We start from the raw sequence: 26,620 nt of genomic DNA on the forward strand, positions 1-26,620 counted from the left end.
TGATAGTACATATAGTGGAGTTACATTTATTTTTGCCAATTTACGCATGCATAATTATATAGTCAGGGATCACTCCATTGCACAAAGCAGCTAAAATGGGTCATATTCAGTTGGTAGAGCTGTTAGTGTCACGAGGAGCTGATGTGGATGTTAAAGATAATGTGAGTTTGATTTATTTATCATTTCCTGAAATATGAAAGTAATTTTAGTACGTTTTATCACCAATTATTTCATGTGTATGGTAATTGGTCACAGATGTGTGATTATATCACATCCTCAAAGTTGTGTGTACACTTCTAGTACAGCATGTTATCCATTATTTAGTAATATTTTGTGAATGTTACATTTAGCTATCGTGTAGTAATGTTGATAATTTTTCACATAGAAAAGGTGTTTATTTAGAACACACACAGTTTTTCAGCATTTGTGCATGTAATCGAATGCATACAATACACGTAGTTCTGTTACTATACACTAGCTGGCTCAGAGGTGATATCTATGTATGTAATAATTATGTACGTACAAAGCTGTGAATAACTTTATATTATGATATACAAATGAAAGGCATGGGTGGACCTGTACTTAAAGGAGCATAGACATAAGGATGGAAATAATGGTTTGGATATAAACCCCTATACTGCATAAAGTATGCAGGCTATTTAACTATATTTTAGGACAAAATTAATGGTGAAGGTTATTGAAAATTTAGAGCTGAAAGAAATATCAAATTCAGCTTTTGAATTATAGTACAACATACAAATAACTTGTGAACAGTTTGAATATGTGATTTTGTTTGAAGTTATGTGCTTTGATTCAAATTCCATGGTAATAGCCATCCGTATAAGTGAAGGTGTTGACAGAGGTACATGCATGCATACATAAATTATGGGTTTTGCTAATCCATTATCAGGAAACCAGGCAAGCAAATACGTAGACTTGAGCCAATTATGCTTTGAAAACTGCATATTATGCTTTTGAGCAGTGCTAAAAAATTCAGCCTATTATGCTCAAATTTATGCTCCCAAAATCAACATTATGCTCAAAAACTGGCTGTTTTATCAGAAGTTTATGACTGCTGTGTTAGAGTAAGTGACTGCTGTATTAGAGTACCTCAACCTTACTTCCGTGAAGTGGTAATAATCAGCCAAGAAACAGTAAAAATAATTACATTTCAATGCTTTTTGGTATGAAATACAGTAATAATGTGCACTGTGTTCATTTTACTGCAGTATTTTTGGTGCACGCATTGCAAATTTAATTAAAATTCTTAAAATGGTCCTAATATGCTGGCACAATACTTGATGCTTTGCTTTTGCTAACCTATTATGATCGAAATTATGCTGGCATATTTGGCACAAGCCTACAAATACAACTGGCCTGTAACTGGCTGTAGCAACATGCCTAGTTAAATTAATAAATTGCTAATCAATGTCATATTTAGTAATCCATTTAGTAATGGATCAAATTGTTGTAGTTATGACTTAATAGTAATACTGTACTTCAAATTCCATATGGGGTACATCTACATAAAATTCAATGTTTAGCTATGCATTCATTTTGCTATAGTGGGGAAATACTACATTGCATAAAGGAACAGAGAGTGGTCATACACAAGTGGTGGAGTTTTTATTATCAAGAGTGGCTAATGTTGATAATGAAGATGAAATAGTATGTGTCTGATATATAATTATGTATATTCTATATCAAGGCACATGGTAGTGTGTTGTGTGACCAGAGCATTTTAATGCCCGTATGCCCCTTCTTCAAAGCAATCCATTATTGCACTATAACTGTCTGCTGAGTAGAGTAGGCCATACAACAAATTTGATTAAAATCACAGCAGACAATTTGCGAGATATGGGCATTAAAAGTTTGATTTTATTCTTTGTTTTTTCTTCTTAAGCCATAAGGCATAGGGGCTTCAATTCATTTTCAGGCACTTTGTAAAAATTGCTATAAAATGCAAAAGTGTAACTCCATTGCCTCAATCAACCGATTGCCTCAATCTTTGCATTAATGAAGAGTGTATGAAGGAGAATTCATGTAACAAATTTGCTATGAATCAGATGAATATCCAAGGGGCTATGAGCATTTATTCACTTAAAATCAAACTTCTGTCATGGTTACAGGGTAAACAGTGATTGGTGTACAAAGTTATAAAGCAAAAACCAAACAAGTGCAAAATCTTGGGATCAAGATACTCTAATAGAGCAGTCACTGCAGAGTAAAAAAGGCAAAAAAATTAATGTCGAAAGCAAAGTTACCAGAGATTGAACCGGACACCTCCATACTGTACCTAACACCCATATCTTGAACCACTGCTATCTTGGCTAATCACCTCACTTAATTTCTGCTCTATAACTAGTTTAAATATGCTTATAAATAAAGTTTATAATACTACCAATAGAATAGATTGTTCTATCATGTTCTATTAGAAGTCCTCAAGAAATGTGCACTCTGTTAGAGTAGAAGAAGAATATTACCTAATAGTGACGAAACATCTTGGAAGTTCTAGACTTTTCTAGAACGTTCTATGTACAGTATGTTCCAGTAGAAGTCCTCAAAAATGTGTACTCTATTAAAGTATTACAAAATTAATACTTGAAGTAAAGTGTGCAATACAATACATTTATAAGTCTGTCTTTATGATCATCATTTTGTCTGTATAGATAAGAAGACCAAAGTCAGCCATAGGCTGGTTTACAACTAAGCTGTTAAAAAATCGGTGCAGCCAAAAAAGCCTGGGTGAAAAATGTTGTGAAATGAAAGGTGGTGACCAAGAAATGGCTGCAATTATGTTAATGTTAATAAATTTTAATGATGGCTGTGTGCATTGTTAAAATTTACTAGCATTAACATCATTGCAGCCATTTCTTGGTTGCCACCTTTCATTTCACAACTTTTTTTTGCCAAGGCCTTTTAAAACCATGCCATTTTTCACAGCTTGGCTGTTTTATGTGGATTGTATACATATCAGTCATTAAAGGCTTCTTGTAAGCAAATTTTGTGTCTGTCTGGTAAAATTATTCTCTAGAACAAAGTCATAGGAAAATATTCATAATTATAGTATGTATTCTATATAATTATGTGTGTGTGTTGTGTGTGTTGTGTGTGTGTGTGTGTGTGTGTGCGTGTGCATGTGACTGGATTTTGGAAGACTGATACAAATTGCACATCAGTAGTTTCAAGTTTTTAATAAATACAATATATTATATCTTGCCAAAGAGTTGCGAGCATACATATGAGCAGATGCATCATTTTATTTTCTTTCAGAAGATTCCCAGCACATGTACTGTTGATGATTATACAGTTCCCCCAAATGAGATAGCAAATCTGATGGGTTAGATGAGTGTAGTAATAATGTGCATGTATCGTGAGTACTTACAAAGGATTGGAGAATGGTGGTGGTGGGGTGGGCATGAGATAGACCTCATGACTAAATGGATGAGGTTCATGACTAAAAGCAAGACATGAACACAGAAAATGAAAATGAAAATGTTTGACAAACTAGCTAACAGTAGTAGTATTGTGTGTGCATATTTACCAGAGTTCCACAGATTTTCTCTTTAAGCCAGGTCCTTACTAAGGCACCATTGAAGTTTGCCACACTACCTAGAAAAGATGACTCTTTACAACCAGCCTAGAAGTATATACTTGAGTTATGCTGAGGCTTAGTAATAGTTAGGTACTAGTGATAAGTGTCTTTGAGGATTTAATACCTGAGGTGATGTCAATAATTACAGAGGCACAATCTCAGTGTTTTAGACTGTCGCGTAAAGCAGTGAGTTAGTATAGAGAGTTCCCATTGTAAGACACTGAAGATGAGAGATCATGCAAGCCATGGAGTGTGAATAAAGGTTTGTAAAGTTGATAAAAAGTGTATTATAGATATGTGTGAATGGCGTGAATAGCCAGTGTCAGCATGGCTGTCTAGGTCTACAGAGTGCACTTTAATATGGTAAAGGCTACAAACTGAATCAATGGCTTTTTTGATTAACCAGCTACCATGATGGTCTTATCCCTACTGAGCTATATAGCCACAGATAACGGCATACCTGAGTGTACTTCTTTCTTACAATCCACTCGCAATTGCATAATTTCCTTTGGTGTTTACTGATGTGCTAAATACCAATTGTCCACAAGAGGCTAATTGCATTACTATGGGCATCATGGTTGTGAACAAGTGTCCTATCGAGTTAGGTATCTTACCAGTAAGACACCTGATACCAGGTTGCTTCGTAAATAAAAGACCTCCACACATCAAAGAAAACGCTGCATGCCATTGTCTAAAACTAATAGTATAATACTAGTGTAACTATATACCACTGGTGTTGTTAGTTTGATTTTATCTGATGGACAATTTGAATCAGTTATTTTTTAATCTGGTCACATGTGCACAAATGCTCTTTTCTTGTCATACAGTCCTGATAGTACTGTACAGAAGGGACCACAAAGGTGTGGGCATGGCCCATGAAAAAACATCACCCAAAAACCAGCCTCACTTTTCCCTGATGATGATGAAGTAATATTGGTTAGGTAAAACTAATCCCATGTAAACAAGCCTTAAAATCAACCTGAAACGCTTTTAACAAGTTGCTATGGAATTATAAAAAATATTAAAAGGAATTTTCTAGTGACTGACTGACTGAGTAACTGACTGACTGACTGATAATGGTTAAGGCTACAGACTTGACTTTTTCACTGTTCAGTGTTGCTTCGGCCCGAGAGGTGCCTTTTAGCATACTGCAGTATGTACAATACATTCTTCATGGACTTACCAGAGTGCTCCTTTGTGTCCCATTCATCTTTTCTGACAGCAAAAAGTGTTGATTTGGTGGTAGCAGTGATGGCTTCCCTTTGTAAAGGAAATCGTCCGTATTTTTATAGTGGCTACTTTGATTGTAGAGGTGCATTTTTAACAGTTATTGATTCATAATGCTGTGTAAAGAGTTGAACATAGCTGACAACAAAGCATAATGAATACTTCATTTTTCAAGCAATAATCAATATCTGGCATGCGTGGCACCATTTCTTTCTTTTGATGCGATATGTGGGGGTTCACCAGTCACAATAATTATATTTCACAAAAAGAGTTAACAAACAAGTATTTCAAAAAAATTGGAATTTTCAACTAGAGTAGGGACCATAGCACATCAATAAAAAGTACTGAAACAAGCTGGAGTAGTGCACAATATTAAATCACAGTAAAACAATGAGAAGTGTTATATCCCTACTGTGCTCAAGATACCATAATGGAAATGCACAGTAGAGAAATAAAACTTAATATCATGCACTATACTCCAGCTTGTTTCAGTACTTTTTATCAATGCATTATGGTCCCTACTCTAGTTGAAAATTCAATATTTTTTTGTAATTGTAAGAGTATAGGATTAAGTTAAATACCAATTAGTTGATTTCTTGCTGTATAGTAATTATAGCTGTATAGTTTTGTGTTTTAATTACGTATTAACACATAATACATAAGTTTTGTAAAGATCAGGCTTTACAGGCTCCTTGAGCCTCCTTTCCCTGTACAATTAATACCAATACTATAATAGTAAACAAAAATTAGGTTCATTGGATGGCCATCTACTAAATGCAAGCATATGTGCTTGCTTGAATTCCAGTTTGATGGTAACTCGGATTATATGAATGCTAGTGAAAAATAATATAAAACACTGTGTTATTTGTCAGCATGCTGGTACACTTTGTTTTGAAAAAAATATGCAGTACTGACACTAGAATGTTAACTTAAGATGAAACCTTGTATACCAATGCTGGTTTATCAAATTGTTTGTACTCTCCATTACAATTTCTTTGTTAACTAGCAAAATGATAAAGATGTGTGACATTGCATCTTTCTGACATCTTTATTAAGTGTTCAACTCAATCAAGGGGTGCAACACCTTTGCAATTTGTATGTTATTTGAATCACACATCTTTTCATGATTTGATTGAAATCTGATTTATAATTTTTGAAACTTGGTTTGAATATCCATGCATGATCGCCATGGTATGGTTTTTGAAGTCATTACTTGGCTCTGCAGAACATTCAAGATTTGTGTCACTGTGCGCTTGTGTTAATGTGTAATAATGTGTTTGTATTTATCAACCAGTTCTAATTATTTGCATGGAAGTAAACTGCTCATGGTTTATTGATTAGTAAATGCTATTTGAAGAGCGTATGTGATTTTTAGAGAATACATGCTCCTCAAACTTAATTAATGAGTGTTATTAAATATGTGCATGTATAGTAAATGAAAACAATAAATTATACACTATTGTTGCTGATTTGTCACAGTGGAGCAACACACCACTACACAGAGCAGCATGGCTGGGTCAGGTACAAGTTGCAGAATTGTTAGTGACTAAAGGAGCTAATCTTAACAGTAGGAATGATGTACGTAAGTCAGTATATTATACTGTAGTCTTTATATGAATCTGGTAAATCTCTGGATTTGCGAAAAGGGGTCTTCCGCACACATCCAATTCTATGAACTCAGAAGACCATAACTCAGTATTTAAGAAACATATTAACCTGAAACTTTCTCCAACTACTAAGCTATGTTGGTGCGCAGTACTGACTACATTTCAAATCAATAGCCATTTCCAATCTGAAGTTATGAGTTGTCAAAGTTGGTAAATTGGATGTGTGTGGAAGACCCCTTTTCGCAAATCCGGTCACATATATACAACGAACTACTTTTATTTCAAATACTTCACCCTACAATATTACTATAGCTCATCTGAATTGCACATGTGACCTGCTGAGTGAAAACCCAACTAGTTTAATATAATTTTACACTAACAGATAAAATATGTATATAAAAAAATAATAAATATGTATGTAAATGGTGAAACAAGGCTCAAAATGATATAATAACATATATGACCTGTTTATGGAGATTAAAATACTTTTGTTTGAGTTCTGTACCATTAGCAAACACGAATTATGTGTGTTTGTTTACATTGCAGTAAAATTCCATCTTGCTAGTAAGCATGGATTAACATAATACATTGCTGAATGTACCAGTTTATGATGAACACAATGATGAAAGTCCCAGTTTCTATAGCCTGTTGCACTTGTGAGTTATGAGTGATCTCAGTGTAGTCACTGTGTAAATCAATCAATTTGCTGCTCCTGCTTTCTGTTTCTACAAATCAGAGTATTCACCAGCCATTGATTTTATGTGTAGACAACAAAGTAACAAGAAATTAAAAATAATTGAACTACTCAAGTTAAAATTTTCACTCAGTGGGTCATATATAGTTATGTATGTTTCATATGATTGACCATGTCATTATAGGATGGTGATACACCATTACACATGGCGTCATGGAGAGGCAAACATCAAGTTGTAGAACTCTTGCTGTCAAGAGGAGCTAATGTAGACAGCAAGAACAAGGTAAGTAGCATTTGAAATGATATGTTTGTCCTGCATAATGTACTTGTGTACTACAAATTCAGCTCATGTTTATGTACTACAGTGTAGCAGTGATACCTGTGAACTAGAACTGATCACTGAGTTTTATACAGAGTCATTTATGCACATTTGATATTGACTGCTCTATTAGTGTATGTAAATTTCCATCTACATTAATGATTTTAATACTAACTTTCTGCACTTGTAGCACGACAATACTCCTTTACACCTAGCAGCAGAAAAGGGTCAAGTGATAGTGGCGGAACTGTTGATATTAAAAGGAGCCAACCCTGATGCTAAAAACAATGTACGTATATACACTACCCTCTATGTGATTTGTTTGTTTAATAATTGGATAGATTGCAGCAAACAATCATCTGTATGAATTTAAACTGTCCTTTAGATCACAGCAAGATGAAATATTTGATTACTTACAACCTATAGATCCCTTGTTTATGTCTCAATGGATCCCTGTCTCTGGGGTGATACAAAACAAGACTATTATGAGCTTGTAACATTGGCAACATAAGGGCATTTAACTCATATTAAAAAAATCATAGCAAGTTCTGTTACAAGTTACAAAGAGGTGCATTACTCTTGTTTCTAATACATCTCTGTATGTCACAAGCATGCAGCTGTGAAGGTACAACAAACAGCAGTGAAGATACAACTACAAGCTGTGGTCTAAATTAGTTAGACATTGAAACACAGGGTTCCATGGAATTTAGAAACCCTCAGGCTCTGTAGCTTGTGCACCATCTATAACTTTCAGGTTACTAAAGTCCACAGAACCCTGTGTTTCGATGTCTAACTATTTTATATACAATTCAGATATTACAGTACCATTAAAATTGTTCTATGGCATTGTGCAGTTGCTAAACAGACATCATTGTCACTTTTTTCATCATGGATATTGTGCAGAAAAGATGTTACACACTTATTATGCACTTCATACATGCGTACTGCAGGTTTGCATGTATGTTATGTTACATAATAGTTAGATATCACAAACCAGGGTTCTACAGGATTTAGAAAACTCGAATTCCCTGCGCTGTACTGCCCAAGCACAGCGAGGGTGTAGTAAGGGCCTGAGGGTTTTCTGAATCCCGTGGGACCCATTGGTTCTTGACATCTAACTTAATATGTAGGCTACACTTGTTATTGTACCTTAAGTTGACAGCTGCTTGTAAATGAGATATATCTTGTTAATTAGTAGAAACAAGCCATCAACACCTTTCTCTAATTCAGCGTGGCCTTTGCTATCCATTTAAACGCCCATGCATTGCAAATGTCATAGGCGCATGCTTGCCTTGTTATGTTTCTAATTGGACTACAATGAGAGCTGCTTGTAAACAAGAAATGTAGTGCTGATTAGTATAAACAAGCCCATTATCCCTCCCTAATTTTCAGTACGGCTGTTACTATCCATTTACCTACGCATGCATTGCAAAGGTTACAGGCACGTAATTGTCGTGTTTCATATCGCCTCAAAGTGTGGTCTCTATTGAACATGAGAGTGGCTTTAGAGATATTGTTTCAGCCAATCAAATTTCAGTAACAAACTTATTGTAGTCTAAGTATGTTATAGTTATAATACATCCATGAGTTTTGGTGTCATGTATAAAATCTAGATACAAACTGGATGGATCATTTTATATTTTAGTGTGGTACATGTATGGATTAAAGGTACCCATTTGTAGCAATGAAGCTGTGGATATTGCTGAGCATGCTGTGCTGTAGAAACAATCTTAATTTTGTAATGGTTTACTTGCATTTGTAACTGGATGTTGGAAAAATGAAACTGCACACTATATTGATCCCCACTTCCTATTAAAATTTTAATAGCTGGTTTGTTTCCATTTATCTAACTATGCTATAAGCCTTTTATTATACATTCACACTTCATTAAAATCACATGCAAAAATCATGTGTTAAGGCAGTGATGTGATCACAATGATCAATCCTTCAGGAAAAACAAGGAGGACCAATCAGTCGCCAGTTTTTTGGGAAGGCCATTTTATGTGCTTTCCTGCCTGCCGTACACTACTAGGTCTTGTGGCAGGCAGGCAGGCGGGTGGGTGGGCGGGCGGGCAGGCAGGCAGGCAGTCGAATTCTGAAACTTTTCATAACTCATTGTACATCTAAACATTAGACTTTTCGCTGCATCATTACAGCAATACAAATGCATTCGGTGGTTTTATAGGTGGTCTTTTCAGGTAAAATTTATTGCAAGGCTGTTTTTAAGTGCACAAAGCCATGTGATTTCTTACTGGTTCCTGCTACTGTACTTAATAATATGTTTATTGTGTGTAAGTACTTGATTATATATGATCATATGCATACATACATTTATGCCTTATAAATAATTTCAGTATGTTATTTTATAGTTTGGAAAAATACCTACTGATCTTGCTGTTCAAAATGGCCACTCATCCATGCCAACCAAAATGAAAAGAGTATTATGTGAAAGAAGAGTAAGTTATTAAATAGAGACACCAATACAGCAGTGGCAGATTTAGGATTTTTAAAAGGGGGTTTCTGAAAGTTGATATAGCTGAATAAGACATCTGATGACATTTCTCCAGAAAATTTTGAGATTTTAGAAGCTCTGAGATAGGATTTAAGGCTATTTTTAGTTACCAACTGCAATAAATCCAATGCTTTAAACTGTAAATACTATAGCTAACTATAGGGAAAATATGGTGACTACAAACTGTAGCTTTGATTGCTCTATTAGAGTAGTTACATGAATGCTCTATTAAGAGTATCTTTATCATTTTAATGCAGTGGGAGATGAAAAGTGAAGTGTTGCTGAGAGTTTAATGGAGATATAAATGATGTTAATTAAGTGCAACTGCTGGCATGTTACTAAAATACAGTGGTACATAGCAGGGGCGGATCTAGGATTTATAAAAGGGGGAGGCTAACTCAAGGTACTAATCTCTTGGGTAGAGGTGTGCAAAGCACACTTCCCAGCATGCGAAGCATGCTGGAACTAGGGGGGGTCTGGGGGCATGCTCCCCCAGGAAAAGTTCGAAAAATAGATGCTAAATACTGCAATTTGGAGACATTTCCACATAAAATTCACATGATGCACCCCTCTCACAATTGCACAACACTGAATAGGTGCATGTTAGAATAATAATGTTGAAAGTGGAAAATTTTGAAATTTGAACAATACAAGCAGGGGTGTAGGGAGGGGGGTTCCGGGGGATTCAGGAACCCCCCTGTAAAATTTTGACTTCTGCAAGCAGGATCCTAACACACCATTTAGTGTGGCAGGACAAAATGAGTGAGTAATATAGTGTAATGGCACAGCACAACAATTGATAAAGCTTGCATTCATCTCTCAAGGAAGGATTTACAGAGGTAACATGAGCCTTAGGCCTCTTCAAAACTTGTTAAACAGATTGATATACTCTAATAGAGCAGTCAGGTATATACTCTAATAGAGCAGTTAGGTATACTCTAATAGAACTTGCATGTAAATATATCCATGTCCATATGTGACCGGATTTCATATAACAAGGCTTCCACACACACAAAATCAAACTTACGATTTTACCAGAAATGGATTGCTGGTCTAATACACTATCATATTTCACACTGTACTTCCTTCAGTACTGGCAAGTCTGGTTTCTGTAGCAGCTTTCTTCCGACCCTGTCAAAGCCACGAGTGTGAGATTGGCACCATTAAATGGCCATGGCTTTGTGATAATGGTGTGTAGTGAGCTGGGACTTCACAGAGAGCTCGCCAATAGTGTTCTCAGTCAATTTGGAGTAATTTGAGGGCCATGGAGGGCCATGGAGAGCCCAAACTTGGCCTCTGGATTCCAATCGTCTTCTTACTCCATTTTATACCAATCGTCTTCTTACTCCATTTTATACCCGTATATTAAGACCACCGTCCACCCCCACCCTCCCACCCTATTACTACCCCCACCCTCCCACCCTATTACTACCATCTGTGATATTATTACCCGCTCGAAAAAAGCTGCTCAAAACAGGGCAAATTTTGGGTATCAGAAATGTATACACCGACTCAGTGATAGCTAGTGAACAGATGAACAATTGGTGCAAATTTTGTTTGCACAGCTGTAGGCACTGGGAAGTTATTACACAATGATTCCTTAAAATCGCCATATCTCCTAACAAAGCTTTGTGCGTCGAAGCCTTGTTTTGTCAAATTCAGTCACATATGAAGTTTTTCAGACATTCTAACATTAAATGCAAAACTTAGCATGACCTTATACTGCTATAGCTTTGGTGTGCAGTGTTTAAAGATATAGAGCTCCAGTAATTTATCACTTGTGTTATGCAAAATGAATTCATGCTATGCATATTTGTATAGTTATATTGTTATGATTATAAGTCATTCCATTTGTATCAGTGTATTCATGGATCTTATACCACAGTGAGATAACTATCACTTACAGATTACTGTGTCTCTATGTGTTATGCTGTCTGTTTCCACTAGGTGGCTTTATCTAGTACTACCTTCATCGCGGGGCACTTATACATCACAATTAATGTACTTTTTGCATAAAATATAGCAATTTGCTGAGTTTTGATTCATTAAAATATTGAAAGTCTTTCAGCAGCTGGGGGCTGTGTCCCCAGACCCCTGCTTCTGGTAACTCAATGCTGGTGCTGGAACCCCCCTTCAAAAAATCCTGGCTACGTCCCTGACAAGATTGAATCTGAGAGCATTTTCAATGGAAATTGTATACCTGAATTAAGTATTGCCATACATATTAACTACACAAGTAGATGAATGAAGCCCTTTAAACAGACCAATGCACTTCATTGTATGTATAAGTGTAGGCAGATTTGGAAAAATTCCATAACAGAACCAACTGCATGTTTCCAGTGAATGTTCTATTAGAGTAGTTAGCTGACTGCTCTATTAGAGTATCCCGATCTTGTACACCTCCAATGCTGATCCGGGTCCTTGTTGCATAACCTTTAGCATAAATCCACTGATAATACCTTGGAAAAAGATGTTTATAAGGTGGTTTTATGAGTATCTGTATTATTAGTGATCATATAATTATACCAAGACAAAAGTACTCAGCATATTGATCAAGTAAAGCCTAAATATGAAGGGGGGCTTCAGCCCCAAAGCCCCCCCCCCCCTGGATCCACCTCTGCATAGTTGTTTGCTATGACAAATTGTCAGTACAACAATGTTTATGTGTTTAGACTGCCACTGAGCTAAATTAAAAGCAGAAACCCATCCTGATCCGCCACTGTACAGTATGTACAGTCAGGCCCATACCCAGGGGGTTCGAGGGGGTTCGATCGAACCCCCTATTATAAACTGGAAATTTTATTTTTACTGTAAAACGATCTTTTCAACTAATCTGTGTTCTAGCATTCATTACATGCATTCCATGGCTTCTACCAGCTGAACCGCATGTGGCTTCCAGGTATTAACCATAGTGCTTCCAGGTTATCTGTGTACATAGAAACCGCTTTAATGATGTATGAATACAGACAGTGGTTTTCTCTCTATTGGCTAAGGCTTCTATTATTCTACTTACAGTATCTTAATAAGGCTATCCATCAAGCCATCCTTGACCATACTGCACTGAGAGCTACTATTAATATTATTTCGATTCATTCCAATCGTAATTTGTTAAATATTTTCTAATAAGAGCCTGGGAATAGCAATGATGAGCACCAGACTTAGTGGACACTGTGACTGATAGACTGTAATTATAGCAACAACTATAACACAAGTAAGCCTGGCTTGTTGCATCCAATGATATGAATTATAAAGTGTCAAGTGTTTGAGTCTGTCAATTGTTTTCATATTAACCTTATTGTGGTTATCATCCATGTTAGTTGTTTTCATATTAACCTTATTGTGGTTATCATCCATGTTAGTTGTTTTCATATTAACCTTATTGTGGTTATCATCCATGTTTGGACAATGGTGAAATGTAAGGTTTAGCTTATAGCTGAAATGAATGACCCTGAGCAGTCTTAGAAATGCTGGAGTGAACATGCACTACAACCATATTTTAATCTCGTGTTTGTATTAGTGTGCGATGGGCCCATGTTGAGTGGAATTTGAGAAGTTTATTTAATCAGTGCATGCATTTCTGCATTTAAGCAATTTGAGGCTATTCTCAGGACATTGAATATTAAACCTTTCTCAGCGTCTGGGGGCTGTCTGGGGGCTGTGCCTCCAGATCCCCGCATCTGAGATTGCCTACCACCTCAATTTAGAATCCCCCTTTTGAAATTCCTGCATACAGGCCTGACATTATGTGCTGTATAATTTTGATATGGTGCATGAAATCATAATTAAGTTATGTTAAAGTATTGCCGTGAGTGCTATACGAAGAATAAAGCACGAAGACAAAGCACTAGGACTCGTAATTAACACATGTTGCATGAACTATTAGCAGCCTGAATGCACACAAAGTAGTTTAACAAAGTAACTCACGCATAGCTAGTTCACCATAGTTTAGTATGATAGACGTTCATCGCATATTTTGACAGGTTTGGGTCATAGCCCACTATCGATTCAGTTGTGACACATGGTGGAATATTTCCGTGATATCTCCAGGACTTGTCCGTTTACATTAACAAATGTAACGGCAACATTATATTCTCCCACCCATCATCAAATCATTTTTAAATTTTTACATTAGACATAAATTTTACAAAACTGAGTCTCCAAATGAACTAATTTCACTGGAGCGCAGTTTACAAAGTGACCATGTGAGGATTTTGCTCCTCTAATACCGTAAAGTCGGGTTGTTAAGTACATGCGCTTATAATTTTGGAGAAAACTTTTTTTTTAAATCATACTCTCTGTTAGGCGCATAATGCCTAATAATCAATTATGGCATTTAGGTATGTTTATAAAAGCAATCCCTTGGTAGAACTTGTATTGGCTGGGGTGATTGACCACTCAGCACAGAGAGGGGTACCAGCCTTCACCAGCCTGCCAGTTATACTGGCGTGAGCACCGCATATGATTGCACACTAGAGCAGGTGGGCAACTGTGCATTATTGTCCACAAAGAGTGCTTTATTGCAGTGCAATAAAGCACTCTTTGTGGGCAATAAAGCACTGTTTGCCCTAAAGTGTACTTTATGAAGTTTACAGCACACTTATTCCTGTGATCTCGCCCACACAAAGTTCTATAAGTTATTATATTGTGATCAGCGTTTGACCTTGCTGTATAAAAGGTGAAAATGCTTTAGTCAAAAAGCCTAATATAATTATGCAAGACAAATACTGAATATTTGAAATGGGAGTTATACAGATATGCATAGTGGTTTAGACTTAATGAGTGTGTATGTGACCTCATCTGTAACCATTACTGGATATTTATTTGCAGAAAAAAGTGGCTGCATCATTACAAAGAAGTCTTGATAAGGCAAAAAAACAGCACGGAAAAGTGCTTGTACGATTTATAAAAATTTTCTTTACTGGCTCAGGGGCAGCTGGTAAAACTAGCTTCCGGAATCTTTTATTACAAAAGAAAATCAATAAATTACATGATAGCACTAATGTGGTTGAAATTAGCCAGGCTGTGGCAGTAAAGAAGGCCATTGTGGTTGAGTCAACACCGACTGATGATCATGATCAAGGTGTGGTATGGTTGGAGATGGACCATAACAGTGACTTGAATTACATGAGGCAGGTATTGTCATCAAACAACTCAAATTGTGAACAAGAAAAACAACTGTCTGCTGGCAAGCAGAAGACAGACACTGGAATGATTCTACAGGACGAAAATTCCAGAACATTGTTTAAAAGTGAAAACCATGTGGCTAGTGATGTTTCAATCTCAGCCCAGTCCTTGGGCAGACGATTCACTGATGTTCTTTTAGGATCACCTAAAGTTAAGAGTAAAAAGCTTGAAAGTTTTGAAAGCTTGGTAGACAGTAGCCTTCATACTACTTCCTCTAGTACAGCAGCCAGCAAAACTATCCATCAACCTGGAAAAATTTTAAACATCATTACATTGCTGGATACAGGGGGTCAACCAGAGTATATACATTTACTACCAACCATCAATGCCAATCCTGTGGTCACTTTTGTGGTACATGATTTATCTAAGAGCCTTGAAGATCAAGTGTTGGCGGAGTACAGTGAACACGGTGAACATGTGTTTGAACCTTATCATTTGAGGTACTCCAACTTTGACATGATCAAGTTTCTGATGTCCACAATTAATGACTCTTTGGAAAGACCAGCCTGTCAGGTTCCAGAGCTGGTCACAATTCCTGGCAAGAATACTAATTCTTATCTTTGTTGTGTGGGAACTCATGCAGACATAGTTACTCCAGAAAGTTTGCAGAATGTAGATAACAAACTCACTGCAATGGTTGAAAAGCTTGACTGCAAAGCAGCAGTCTGGTCAAACAAAGATGGCGGTGTTTTGTTCCCTGTAGACAACACCACTGCTGGTGATGACAGCAAAGAAGATCCAATTGCAAACTTAATCCGTAACAAAATTGAAATGTTAGCTTCTGACAAAGATGTGTATGATTTACCAATTACATGGATGTTGTTTGAACTTGAAATACGTCAAGTATGCACAAGCAAGGCTAAACCTTACATATCAATTGAAGAATGCTGTGCCATTGCTGTAGAAAGTAAATTGATTCCAGAGTTGGAGGTAAAAAGTGCATTGTCATATTATCATCTGTTGGGAGTTTTGTTGTATTATCCAGATGTTCCTGGTTTGTGCGATTATGTAATCATTGATCACCAGTGGCTTTTTGATAGACTTAGTAACTTAGTTTGCTTCAGCTTTAAAGAAATTTCATCCAATTTACTTGCTGTTAAAAAGCTAAAATACTCTGGCATTTTCTCCAAAGAACTTCTTCAGGAACTCAGAATGGAGGGAGAACTGAAAGAAGACTATTTCATATCTCTTCTTGTTGAGATGAAAATAATAGCTCCAATACAAAGAGAAGGTGGTAGTGGAGAGGACTATTTCATTCCCTATGTACTACCAACTTACACTAGCCAGTCACAAGGTGATGATATGCTATCCCAATATGGCTACCTTCAAGGTGAACCACTTTTGATTCAGTTTGTATCCAACCTCCTACCAAGAGGATTTTTATGCTGTTTGGTAGTGCATCTGTTACAGCATCTTCCTAAAGGTTGGAATCATGTACTTGCTCAGAGGGACATTTACCATACTTACAGTAACTTGATATCATTCAGTTTACCACATGGTTATCTCTTGTCACTGCTGGACAAACTATTCTACCTTGAAATTCAAATTAGACATGAAAGAGAGTTATACTACCATCAAGTTTCCATACACCTTGCAGTACAGGATGTACTTGCAGATGCTTTACAAGGTGTTTGTGAACAGTTGAGTTACAAGCAAGGCAGACTCCAATATGGTTTTCATTGTCAGTGTGAAGGATTCAATGAGGAGCACATAGCAGTGCTCACCACTATGACTCCTCCATTTGATTATGCTCGTTGTGGTCATGGGAGTTTGAAACTTATGAATTTGAACAGCATTCATATAGTGTGGCTAACAGAAGTGAGTCTATTTTGTTTATCACTTTGTTTTACCTTATACAAGTTTTCTTTCAAATCAGGATCACCAAAAATATTGTGAAGTAGTAAAAGATATAGAAACACAGAAGACCAAGCAAAAGCATGAAGGTATGCATACTGTTTATTTTATAGGCTAGGATCCCAATTTTGTGTGTATGTAGGCCCCCAGTCAGGAGAGTACAAGTTGTTCACTGAGTACTACAGTAAACTAATTGACACCTTGCCTACCAGTGATCTTTCTCACTACTTTGTATCACATAGAGTGATCTCATTAACTGATCATGATGAGATCACTAAACCCACTACTCCATCGTACATGGCAGTTAAACTATTACTGAGTAGAGTGTCATCTCCATTACGAGAGGAGGATGATATTGAGCCCCTTAACAAGATGCTTGCCATTATGGAACATCATGGTAATAATGCTACTAAGGCATTATCACTTGAAATGAGAACAAGAATGTTTACTGAAGCTGCTGAGAGAAGTCGGCAAGGTAGCTTATTGTATAGGCATGCAAGTGTCTTCATACTGTACTGTACATGTATGTATACACATGTATTTTTGGCACAGGTTCATTGTTACAGCATTCAGTTAACCAGGAGTCAGCATCCCTCACTGAACTAAATGATAAACTTGGTATTAAAAATGGTGAGATACAGTATTTTGTTCACACATGTAACTGTGTGGGTGTGCATGGTACCTACATTAATTTTGATCTATGGGTGCTATAACATCTGTAAGTCACATTTCAGAATGTCCACCATTGGAGTACTCAGTACTCATTGATTACTACAGTAAACTAGTTGATAGTTTGTCTGCTAAGCAGTTGACTCATCACTTTGTCTCACACAAAATAATATCACCAAAAGATGAGGAAGAAATTCTCAGACCAAGTACATCCACTATTAGGGGTAACGCTCTGATATTGGGCAAAGTGGTCAATCCACTGAAAGCAGGGTTCAAGAATTGCAGTGATGGGTTTTATCAATTTCTTAACATTTTGGAAGATTATGGAAGTGTTGATAACAAAAGTCTTTCACTTGCCATTAGAAATCAGCTGTCCACAAATGGCAAGGCAGAAACTATCACAGAAGGTGAGAATTATGGTATCTGATGGTTTACTCTACCATATATGAGCTTATGCGCACTTTGATAACAACTTACTACTTACACTGTTACATTGCATTGACTGTCTATGGAAAATGTCCATTTCCTATGTATTTGCAAGTGTTAAGAAGCATGCTGTGGCTCACCACTGGTTAAATGTTATGATGCTACATTTACCATATTCTCAATTGTTTTATCCTTCAGGAGCAACAGCATGTAGATATTTTTGTATGAGTGAATGTTATATTAGGTGAGGGATGGTGGGGGGAGATAAAAAGGTTGTTATAAGAGGAACAGGCTATTCAGGGATTAAAATAAAAGGAATTTAACAGCACAGGTCATTATTTGGAGCTGTAGTAGCCACTATCCTCAGATTGGTTAGAACTCAGAATTACCCTAGATCATCTGAGTGATTCACCTCAACATAAGCAGACTGCATAGCTCCTGCTGATTTTCACAGTGAAATTTGGTTTTCATGTAGATTAAATTTTGTGTTTGTAATGAAAAAATTGAACTTGTCATCGTTGGTGTTAAGACCAATATTTCCAGACCCAGTCAAATTTAAACTATTTATTTGTAACATTAAAAAACAAACTTTCTGCTCTACATCAAAAATATATATATTATGAACTCTTGATCATACTGAATAATAATAATGTAGATATTGCTTTATGACACTATAGAATTACACGTTATGCAATGTTATGCATTATACTGTAGATAGCAAAGATGATCAGTGTCTGTCAGATGGGCTGGATGCAATGCCAGTGTAGTGTAATGTACATTTATTTCTACTTAAAGAGACATAAGTATTTACATAAGAGACAATGTACTGCATTCAATTTTGCAGTTCCGTGTAGATTAACAATGAAGTAGGATATTTGCACTGTTATGTGAAAACATACTGTATTCATTGTGTGTATTTTCTGACACTAGAATTTTGTTTGTTTTCTGAGTTAGAGCGAGAATACGTATTATTGACATTTTTGTGACAAGTAGAAATATTTATGTTAACGATTTATATTACATTACAAAATTGCGGCAACTTATCTTGCAACATTTATAATTTTTGTACATTCATTTTGTCTGCTTATACATTCCATTAGAAAGCATCTTTTTTTCCAGCTGCTGCATGTACTGTACAATGATTTTCTGCCAAATAAAGTGCTCACCATCTAGGAGTAAAGTGTTTTATGTATAACTCATTACAGCTGATGTTCTCATTGAAATCTTGAGTTACACTCTTTGCAAAAGCACAGATGAACACCTCTTACTACAGTCTGTGTATACAATTCTGAGGTCTCAAAATGTATACTAGGGGAGTGTTTAGGGGGTTTCTTGGGATCCAGAAACTCCCCTCTGAAATGTTAACTTGTAGGCTTGCAGGCTGCGGCAGGAGCACAACTATCTTATTTTATGGGACAAGGCTTTGTGTTGAAAACTCCTTGATAAAGATCAAAATAATATACTCAATAGAGCAGTTAATTACAGAATAATATAACTATACATAAATGTAAGGATGACTTGAAATTTAAAGTAGTTTCATTTGATGAATTTGAATATATATGTGTTTATATCAGAGTTTGTAACAGTGCCAGCCATAAACCAAAACAATTGACATTTCAGAGTAATTACTTATTAATAATAATAAGCATATTATTATTATTGAATACATTACATATGTACATACATGAGAGTGGTAAATAGTTATCTGAATCTATACCATAGTTCAGATTATTGATGGTACTCTGTCAAAAATCTTCAAGTAATATGGCAGGAACTTAAAATAACGCTCTTCTGTAACTTTGGTAGTAGTCCTTTGTAATGAATGTTCAAGGTTTTCAAATGTTTCTCCAGGCACAAAGGTACTGATCCGAGAGCACCCAGGACAAGTGGGAGAATGACAACCTGCATGTTCCACATTTTCTGGAGTTCAATCTTCAAATCTGTGTACCGTTGGTGTTTCTCTACAACTTTCTCTGTAACTCTAGTGTCACCTGGAATAGCCACACCGATTAAATAAATTATCTTGGTTAGGTAATCTACACATACAACATCTGGTCGATTGTGTGGTATATGTCTGTCACATTGGATTGTGAAATCCCATAGTAGTTTCATGGAGGTATTCTCCATCACAGAAAGTGGTTGGTGAGTCCACCACTTATCATCAATGGCAAATTCTCCTCGCTACCTTATCATGTCTTTATTTGTAATACGATTGGGCAATCACAGCACAACTACTAAGAATGTGATCAACAGTCTCGATAGTACCCCCACACAACCAAAATTGAGCAGAGCATGTTTGATGGTTAATGTTGGCCTTAATACAATTAGTGGAGATAGCCTGGTTTTGTGCAGCCATAACAAATCCTTCAGTTTCTTTCTTTAGGTAACTGTTATATAACCATGACCACTGCTATTGCACGTCTATTCCATCATTAAGTTGCCTAATAAACTGACCATGCAATGGCTTATCTTTCCATGCTTCAAGGTGTTCAATTGTTCTCCTATTTTTAAATATAGATGGTGATTCTTCAAGACCACTCCACTGAGATCCTTGAAACACTGCTTGTAACAGAGGCTCTCCATTAGTAGCTAAATACTTTGCTAGCAACAGTTGCATTATTATTATTATTATTATTATATTGAAAATATTTAATGCTATCCATGAAATCATGAATCTAGTTAATGTCAAAGCTTCTCAATTTTCAAATCAGTCTGTGGCAGGGAGCTTCATCCCAAGACCCCTGCACTGATACCTCACTACCAAATCAGGAAACTACCTTGTACAACTCCTGGATATATATAATATGTCATTTATACCTGCATACATAGTAGAGTCACTATATCTCATTACTGTAGTTTACACTTTTTGTGCATCTATTGGCTCTCAAATAGCATCCAGCAAGCAGATGTTTTCTGGTTGTTGCCTAGACCTTTGTTTGTACCAAGACAATTACTTCATATCTACTCCATTAATGCTGGAGGGCAGCAGCGCAATACAAAGACAATCAATTTTTTAGGTACAGTAGTAGCACCAGCCCATATACCTGTACCTTACTTTGAATGTCCAATTTTAGAGGCCATGATACAGTATGTATGTATATTATAATTATATGTATTATGGTCTCTCACAACTTCAGACAAAGCATAAAACTTACAATTAGTCAGAAAAGCCATACACTATATTTGATACTAGCCATTATGTAATATGTACAACAATTTGCAGGTCTTAACAAGTAAAATTTCTGATAACTTCCATCCTGACAAGTTATTCCTGACAAGTTATTTCAAGATGTACTTTAATTTTGCATGCTCAATTGCTCATGATTTTCAAAAGTACAAGATTAGGAAGGGCATGCTAAGCAGGCTATAAATACATGTGTGTCTGTAATATGTACTTTATTGATAATTTTATTATGCTTACCAGGGGCGAATCCAGGAGCTGGAAAGGGGAGGGGCACAAACAGGCTAAGGTGTAGGTGGTTGGGAAGAGCAGATTATCCTGTATTTTAAAGTAGCTAATAATCACCTCTTATTATTGCCTTACTCCTTATTTTTATCCTTTGTGAAGTCATAAAAGCAGTATGTTTTAAAGGTTAGAATGTCTTTAATATCAGCAGTGTTGGGCAAGTTACTTTGTAAAAGTAACTAGTTACATATTACTTGCAACTGAACTATTTAGTTACAGTTACATATTACCCATAAAATAAAGTAACTGTAATAATATTACATATCAAGACACACGATAGGCCCAAGAAGCCAGTGCAGCCACACAGTGAGTATATTGACAGAAAGAAAGAAAACGTCATTTTCACACATTTGTATCTCGGTGATACCTTATCCGATTGGAACCAAATTTGCTACAGAGTTGCCCGCTAGCTAGGGGAGTCTACATTCCAAATTTGAAGGAAATCACTCAAGCCATTTCCGAGATACGAGTGGCCAAAGTTTCGTTTTTTTCCTTCGTTTTTTTTTCTTCTTCGTCTTTTCGCACACTTGCAAAAAGTGCTATAAAACGCAAACGCGTACTCCGATCGCCTTGAAATTTGGCACACAGAAGGGGAGTTAAAAGGCGAATCCTAGCACCATATTTGGTGCAACTCCGATGAATGATTCAAGAGTTATGACCGATTATTCGCGTAAAACAAGATCGATATGTTGTCATGCCTACAGGGTAAACCGCTTCATGGAATGAGTAGAACATTGCTATGTAGATGGAGTAACCATCGTAGGAGTGCCTTTTGGTGGTTTGAAAAGAATCGAGATAAAGACCACGGAGATATGACACAAAACCCAACCTGTGTCACAATTACGCGATCGATTTTTAGGAATAAAAAAGTATTAGTTTTCACGCCTACTAGGCAAACCGCTTAGAGCAATGAGCTGAAAATCGGTGTATAGCTGGAATAATCTTCATTGAAAGTCCTTGCAGTAGTATAGAAGAATTGGATTACAAACCACTGAGTTATGATTCGAAAGCCAACTCCGTGTAGCAAATGCGAGATCGAGATACTCTAATAGAACAGTCACCCTAATAGAGCATTCAGCTAATTTATTTACTCCATTATAGAATTCTATTACATTACAGGTTATTCTGTAGGGAGTTCAGCTGCAAACAGTTAATCTTATAGACAGTTCAGCAAGAAGCAAGTCACCCTATAGAGAGTTCAGCTACAAATATATCGCTGTAGTGATTCAGAACATTACAAGTCACACTGAAGAGAGTTCAGCTATAAACAAGTCATGCACCCTGTAGAGAGTTCGGCTACACTCTCTAGAGAATTCAGCTACAAACAAGTCACTGTGGAGAGAGTTCAGCTACAAAGAAACTACCCTGTAAAGAGTTCATCTATACAAACAAGTTACCCTATAGAGATCACCTGCAAACAAGTAACCCTGAAGAGAGTTCAGCTACAGACAAGTCAATTTATAGTTTATACAGTGTTCAGCTACAAGTAAGTCACTCTGTAGAGAATTCAGCTACAAGTAAGTCACTCTGTAGAGAATTCAGCTACCAACAAGTCACTCTGTAAACAATTTTGCTACAAACAAGTCACCGTGTAGAGAGTTCAGCAACCAAAATACTACTCTGTAAAGAGTTCAGCTATACAAACAAGTTACTCTGTAGAGAGATCAGCTAGAAACAAGAGAGAGTTCAGCTAGAAGAAGTCACCCTGTAGAGAACTCAGCTGCAAAGAAACCCTGTAGAGAGATCAACTACAAACAAATCACCCTGCAGAGCATTCAGCTATAAACAAATCACCCTGTAGAAAGTTCAAATCACCCTATATACAGTTCAGCTACAAAAAAAAATCACTCTGTAGAGAGTTCAGCTACAAAGAAGCCATCCTCTAGAGAGTTCAGCTACAAATAAGTTATGCTACAGTGAGATCAGTTTGAAACAAGAGATTTCAGCTACAAACAAATTAACCTGTAGAGAGTTCAACTATGAACAAATCATCCTGTAGATAGTTCAGCTAGATACAAGTAACCCTATAGAGAGATCAGCTAGAGGAAGTCACCTTGTAGAGGGATCAGCTAGAAACAAGTCACCTTGTAGAGAGTTCAGGTACAAAGAAACCACCATGTAGACAGTTCAGCTGCAAACATATCGCCTGTAGAGAGTTCACACAGCTAGAAACAAATAACCATGTAGAGAGATCAGCTAGAAGAGGTCACCTTGTAGAGAGTTCAGCTACAAAGAAACCATCATGTAGAGAGTTCAGCTGCAAACAAATCACCCCGTAGAGCGTTCAGCTACAAAAAGATCACCCTGTAGAGAGATCAGCTAGAAGAGGCTACCTTGTAGAGAGTCCAGCTACAAAGAAACCATCATGTAGAGAGTTCAGCTGCAAACAAATCACCTTGTAGAGAGTTCAGCTACACAGAAACCATCATGTAGAGAGTTCAGCTACAAAGAAACCACCATGTAGAGAGATTAGCTGCAAACAAATAACCGGTAGAGAGTTCAGCTAGAAACAAATCACCCTGTAGAGACATCAGCTAGAAGAGGTCACCTTGTAGAGAGTTCAGCTACAAAGAAACCACCATGTAGAGAGATTAGCTGCAAACAAATAACCGGTAGAGAGTTCAGCTAGAAACAAATCACCCTGTAGAGAGATCAGCTAGAAGAGGTCACCTTGTAGAGAGTTCAGCTACAAAGAAACCGCCATGTAGAGAGTTCAGCCTCAAACAAATCACCGTGTAGAGAATTCAACTACAAACAAATCGCCCTGTAGAAGGATCAGCTAGAAGAGGTCACCTTGTAGAGAGTTCAGCTACAAAGAAACCACTATGTAGAGAGTTTAACTGCAACAAATCACCAGTAGAGAGTTCAGCTAGAAACACATCACCCTGGAGAGAAGAGGTCATCTTGTAGTGAGTTCAGCTACAAAGAAACCACCACATAAAGAGGTCAGCTGCAAATAAATCACTTGTTGAGAGTTCAGCTACAGACAAATCCCCCTGTAGAGGGATCAGCTAGAAGAAGTCACCTTGTAGAGAGTTCAGCTAAAAAGAAACCATCATATAGAGAGTGCAGCTACAAAGAAATTACCCTGTAGAGAGTTCAGCTAGAAGAAGTCACCTTGTAGAGAGTTCAGCTACAAAGAAACCATCATGTAAAGAGTTCAGCTGCAAACAAATCACCCTGTAGAGAGATCAGCTAGAAGAAGTTACCTTGTAGATAGTTCAGCTACAAACAATTCACCCTGTAGAAAGATCAGCTAGAAGAAGTCACCTTGTAGGGAGTTCAGTTACAAAGAAACTGCCATGTAGAGAGTTCAGCCTCAAACAAATCACCCTGTAGAGAATTCAACTACAACAAATCACCCTGTAGATGGTTCAGCTACAAAAAAACCATCATGTAGAGAGTTCAGCTGCAAACAAATCACTCTGTAGAGAGTTCAGCTAGAAGAAGTCACCTTGTAGAGAGTTCAGCTACAAAGAAACCATCATGTGGAGAGTTCAGCTACAAAGAAACCGCCATGTAGAGAGTTTAGCTGCAAACAAATCACCTGTAGAGAGTTCATCTAGAAACAAATCACCCTGTAGAGAGATCAGCTAATAGAGGTCACCTTATAGATAGTTCAGCTACATTTCAAGTCACCCAGGAGAGAGATCAGCTGCAAAATAATATCCTGTGGGGAATAATGGGCATGTAATAAATATGCAATAGTTATACCATGGCTGCGAGGGATTTTGCTGATATATACACCCAAAGCACGAGGGCCGCAGGCCCGAGGGCTGCGGGTGTATATGTCAGCAAAATCCCAAGCAGCCATGGTACAAGTGATATATATCACTTGGGGCGCACTCACCTAATAGGTGAAAGAACTAACGAGAACTCATCCCATTTGTTTTATACAGTAGCATCTGAAGATCGATTGTGGTTTTAATAGCGTGGGCTAATAGCCATCAAAACATTGTCCATACGTTAAAACGTCATTAATACGTTACTATGCTTCAACACGCAATGTTAGAAAACTTGCGATTGTGGGATGGAGTTTATATTGTTATCATTTTTGTACTAAGTTAAGCCAACTAACTTCGCTATTGGGACAGTAAGTAAGTTATTATATTAAGTTAAGTACTTAGAACTGTACGTTACTAACCTATTTCAACGTAGCAGTAGTACCTTTGCTGTTCCATGGTCTGTTCAAAGACTGATACGCGGTGGGTAGAAATACGCATCCACAATCGCCCAAACAATTATCTTGTGCCTTCGTTATCCTTTAGTAACAACCAACTACTCTATCTTAGCCTATGTACTAAGCTTAGCAACCTCTACAAAACCGAGTCCCACAATACAAAGCTCTATGTTGCTCAATATAACGAGTCAAAGCGCATCGATTCTTTGAACTGGCTGGGTATCAAAGTCATTGGCAAACCGCTTTCCCATGATATTTCCCGGGCAATATCTTGATATTGCCCGGGAAATATGCGAGTTAAATACCGAGCGGCGCCTTTGAACGCCCACGCTAAAGTGATATATATGTATATAATTTGTATAATCTATATTATAAGAGTGAAAAGCCGTCTGTCCTTCTGTCTGCATTCCATTTGATGTCACGCATTGTACTCTCGAACCGCTGCGCGTTTCGAAGCGTCTTTGGCGTCACGGAATCGCTGATTATTGAGCTCAACAATGACGCTTTCGAAAAATTCGTGCGAGCTATCGTTAGTCGTCTAGGGGCCGTTGAAGGCAGGTGTGTAGACTAAAATTCGCTTGAATTCTTTCTATAAACCGCATGCAAACTGCAAGTATACACCTATCTCAGTCCATTTGTACAAGTCTTTATAAGACAAAAATATTGCTGTAACAATGTGGTGAAGTAGATAGATTAATGGTTTAGGTGCCTGTCTTACGTGCACGAGGTTGTGGGTTCGAGTCCAGCTGGTGTTAATTTTTTTTTCGTTTTGGGCACCTTTTCAGTACACCTTTTTTCGCACTGTACTGCATGTGTTTTTGCCAACTGTACACACGTGATATTTCTAATTCAAATTCATTTGATGTGCTGTGTAAGCATGCCCGAGC

General features: G+C 37.0%; 1 protein-coding gene across 2 annotated transcripts in view; it reads left to right on the forward strand.

The window, feature by feature from the left end:
• LOC136258952 (uncharacterized) overlaps positions 1-19,068 on the forward strand; it is a 40,849-nt gene extending 21,781 nt beyond the window's left edge. The window contains exons 5-16 of one of the 2 annotated variants that reach the window (XM_066052343.1): positions 63-161; positions 1,567-1,668; positions 6,302-6,400; positions 7,308-7,406; positions 7,633-7,731; positions 9,812-9,898; positions 14,782-16,956; positions 17,015-17,081; positions 17,135-17,467; positions 17,545-17,622; positions 17,727-18,068; positions 18,802-19,068. In XM_066052343.1, coding sequence (XP_065908415.1) covers positions 63-161; positions 1,567-1,668; positions 6,302-6,400; positions 7,308-7,406; positions 7,633-7,731; positions 9,812-9,898; positions 14,782-16,956; positions 17,015-17,081; positions 17,135-17,467; positions 17,545-17,622; positions 17,727-18,068; positions 18,802-18,854 — 3,633 coding nt within the window. In that variant the 3' untranslated portion in view covers positions 18,855-19,068. Of the gene's footprint in view, positions 1-62; positions 162-1,566; positions 1,669-6,301; positions 6,405-7,307; positions 7,407-7,632; positions 7,732-9,811; positions 9,899-14,781; positions 16,957-17,014; positions 17,082-17,134; positions 17,468-17,544; positions 17,623-17,726; positions 18,069-18,801 lie in introns of those variants that run through there. The other variant, XM_066052344.1, reaches the window with a different exon arrangement.
• The last annotated feature ends 7,552 nt before the right edge of the window (positions 19,069-26,620 follow it).

Source organism: Dysidea avara, chromosome 6 (genome assembly GCF_963678975.1).
Source record: "Dysidea avara chromosome 6, odDysAvar1.4, whole genome shotgun sequence".
Classification (NCBI taxonomy): domain Eukaryota; kingdom Metazoa; phylum Porifera; class Demospongiae; order Dictyoceratida; family Dysideidae; genus Dysidea; species Dysidea avara.